Raw genomic sequence first — 2500 nt, forward strand, 5'->3', positions numbered from 1 at the left:
CGAGGGTCACGGTCCAATGCACTAGTTCTCTCCACCGACTCATGTCTCGTGCTGTCGTCGTAAAGTGTAGTTATTCGCCGAGTTTGTGCGAGGTACGACCCAATGAATATCTATATATACGGACATGTATTTACCCAGAAATAAATGCATCTTTGTCTATTTGTCTGATAGGTATACCATTCATCTACCTATCTGTCCGGTAGATATGTGTTTAGATTGATAATGTATTTATATCTATGTAAATGCAAGTATGTATAATGAATTTGTTTTGGGGTCGGGTTTCGCAGTTTTAACAAATCGGTCAATTGTCATTGATCCTATAATGAACTGAAATACCTTGCGATATTCAGAAAGCATAATTATCGTTTCTCCCTAAGCATCCTGGCATGATTTATGAAACAAGGAAAATGTCCCGCAGGAAGTTGCACGCACTTATTTCGGATCTCGTTACTTTACGATATATATAGCATGTTGATGGGCGTATGAAGCTGCAGACATAAGAGGTGGCTTCTACAGAGACGAACACCGTTTCCTCTCAAGGGAAGGGGATGGAACGCCATAAGACTGCACACGTAGCGATACCTTTATTGTTATAATATATGTCTATCTCCAGAAGAATGATACTGATAACTATTTTTTAAAATAAAAATCCGCCATTCTTTTCACCACAGAACACCACGTTTAAAACCTAGATAAGAGATAGAAAAAAGGAATAAAAAAACGTAATTGTGGTACAGTTATGGATGCAACAGTTTTCTCTTAAGATTTTTTCAAAAGTTATTTTCATTTTTTAAGTAGTTTCTTCTCTTTTCATGACTGACATATTACTTTAATAAATTTCGAGGCACTACTCATTCATTTCTAAAATCTTATTTGTCAAACAGGAGGCCACTCGTCCACTACAGTGACAGTAGCTCCTCAGATTTACCAATTTCATATGGAGTGCCTGAAGGTTCTATCTTAGGCTCTCCGTTAATTTTGTTATACATAAATGACATGGTAAATTCGAGCTCTATAGTCTTCATCTTATTTGCTGATGATTGTACTCTTTACGCCATTCATTCGGACTTTTCTCTATTAACAAAAACAATTTTTTTCGTTTGAAGCAATAACAAATGACATATGTTTCAATCAAGAGTAAATGAAAGGTATCTAGTACGTAGTCCTCTGCTACTTTCCCTTCTCTCTCTCTCTCCTCTTTCCTCCCTGTCTCCTCTTTCTCACCCTTCCTCTCTCCCCTTTCCCCTCTCTAACTCCATTCCTCCCTCCCTTCTCATTCTCTCTCTTTCTCTCTTTCCTTCCTCCTCCCCTCTCTCTCTATTCCTCTGTTGGGAACCACCAAAAGCCAAACAAACGTAAGCTATCAAGAACCTCAGAGCAGCATTCAAGCATCCATAAGAACAAAACTATCAAAAAACAGTTTTAACTCTGTTAGCAAATGTCAGATTACTAAGTATTAAAGACACTGTCTTATGTCATTATTTGAAAAACATACTGGGAAAAGGTAATGGTGTTGATCTGATTACCATGTTTTTCCTTTCCTATATGTTTTGTAGTTTTGTTTTGTTTTATTTTGTTGCTTTAAGTTGTTTATGTCCATACTGTGTTATAGTTAGATAATTGTTTTTCTTTTAGTAAAAGCCTGTAATTTTACTACTTCCTTGTACCACAATGTTTTCCGTTTGTACAAAAATAATTTTGCTGTAATTTGGAGTTTTGCATCCCCATGAAATTATTTTTTGTTCTGTTTGTTTCTGCACCTTTTGTAGCCATTATCTGTAATTTGATATACTTAATTTTAAAAATGTGCCTTTAAGAAGCCTCACGAAGCTCAGCCGACCTTTGTACAGCCCAAACTCATGAACTATGTATATTTTTGGCTAAATAAAGTATTCAATACCAATACACTCCCAGTCTAGTCCCTAATGTCGTCCCTCCAGCGTCTTCTCTGCTGTCCTCTTATCCGTTGACCGTCGTTTCTGCCCTCGAGGATGTGGGTGCAGAGGTCTCGGCTCTGATGATATGGCTGAAGTGCTGCAGCTTCCGCTTCGATCGTCCTGCAGGCTGTCCAGCTGATCCACAGTGGTCGTCTGTGGCAGAGCTTCTCAAATACCAGTGGTCTCTTGACGTCAGCAGCCTTGACCGTCAAGGTCTCGCATCCGTACAGTGCCACCAGCCAAACTAACTTCACCAGCAGTTTCATCTTGATTGTTCTGTTTAGAGCGCGATCCTTCCACAGGTGGGAGAGGGAACGAAGAGAGGATCTTGCTGCTCTCAGGCTCGCCCTTATCCCACAGCTGCAGTCTGCTGTCTGGTCGGTGATGGAAACCGAGTCCTTGAACTTCTCAACTTGTTCCAATCTGACCCCACGGCACAGGATGTTTAGCTGCTCTGGCCATAACCTTCGCCTTCGTCTTCGTAGCTGCCGTAACCTTCGTCCTGCATGAGCTGATTTCCAACTGGAATTCGCGACACCCTGTCAGCCTCATCTAGCAGTATC

At 40.3% G+C, this 2500-nt stretch overlaps 1 protein-coding gene across 1 annotated transcript in view; it reads left to right on the forward strand.

Annotated features, from left to right (window-relative positions):
* Positions 1–1938: 1938 nt before the first annotated feature.
* Positions 1939–2500, forward strand: part of LOC138860002 (facilitated trehalose transporter Tret1-like) — a gene marked incomplete at its 5' end in the record, with an annotated part of 1337 nt that continues 775 nt past the window's right edge. The window contains 1 exon segment of the mRNA XM_070116700.1: positions 1939–2500. This exon segment is cut by the window's right edge and continues 775 nt beyond it. Within this exon segment, the coding sequence (XP_069972801.1) occupies positions 1939–2185 (247 nt within the window).

The sequence above is a fragment of the Penaeus vannamei genome, chromosome 39 (assembly GCF_042767895.1).
Source record: "Penaeus vannamei isolate JL-2024 chromosome 39, ASM4276789v1, whole genome shotgun sequence".
In the NCBI taxonomy this organism is placed as follows: Eukaryota; Metazoa; Arthropoda; class Malacostraca; order Decapoda; family Penaeidae; genus Penaeus; species Penaeus vannamei.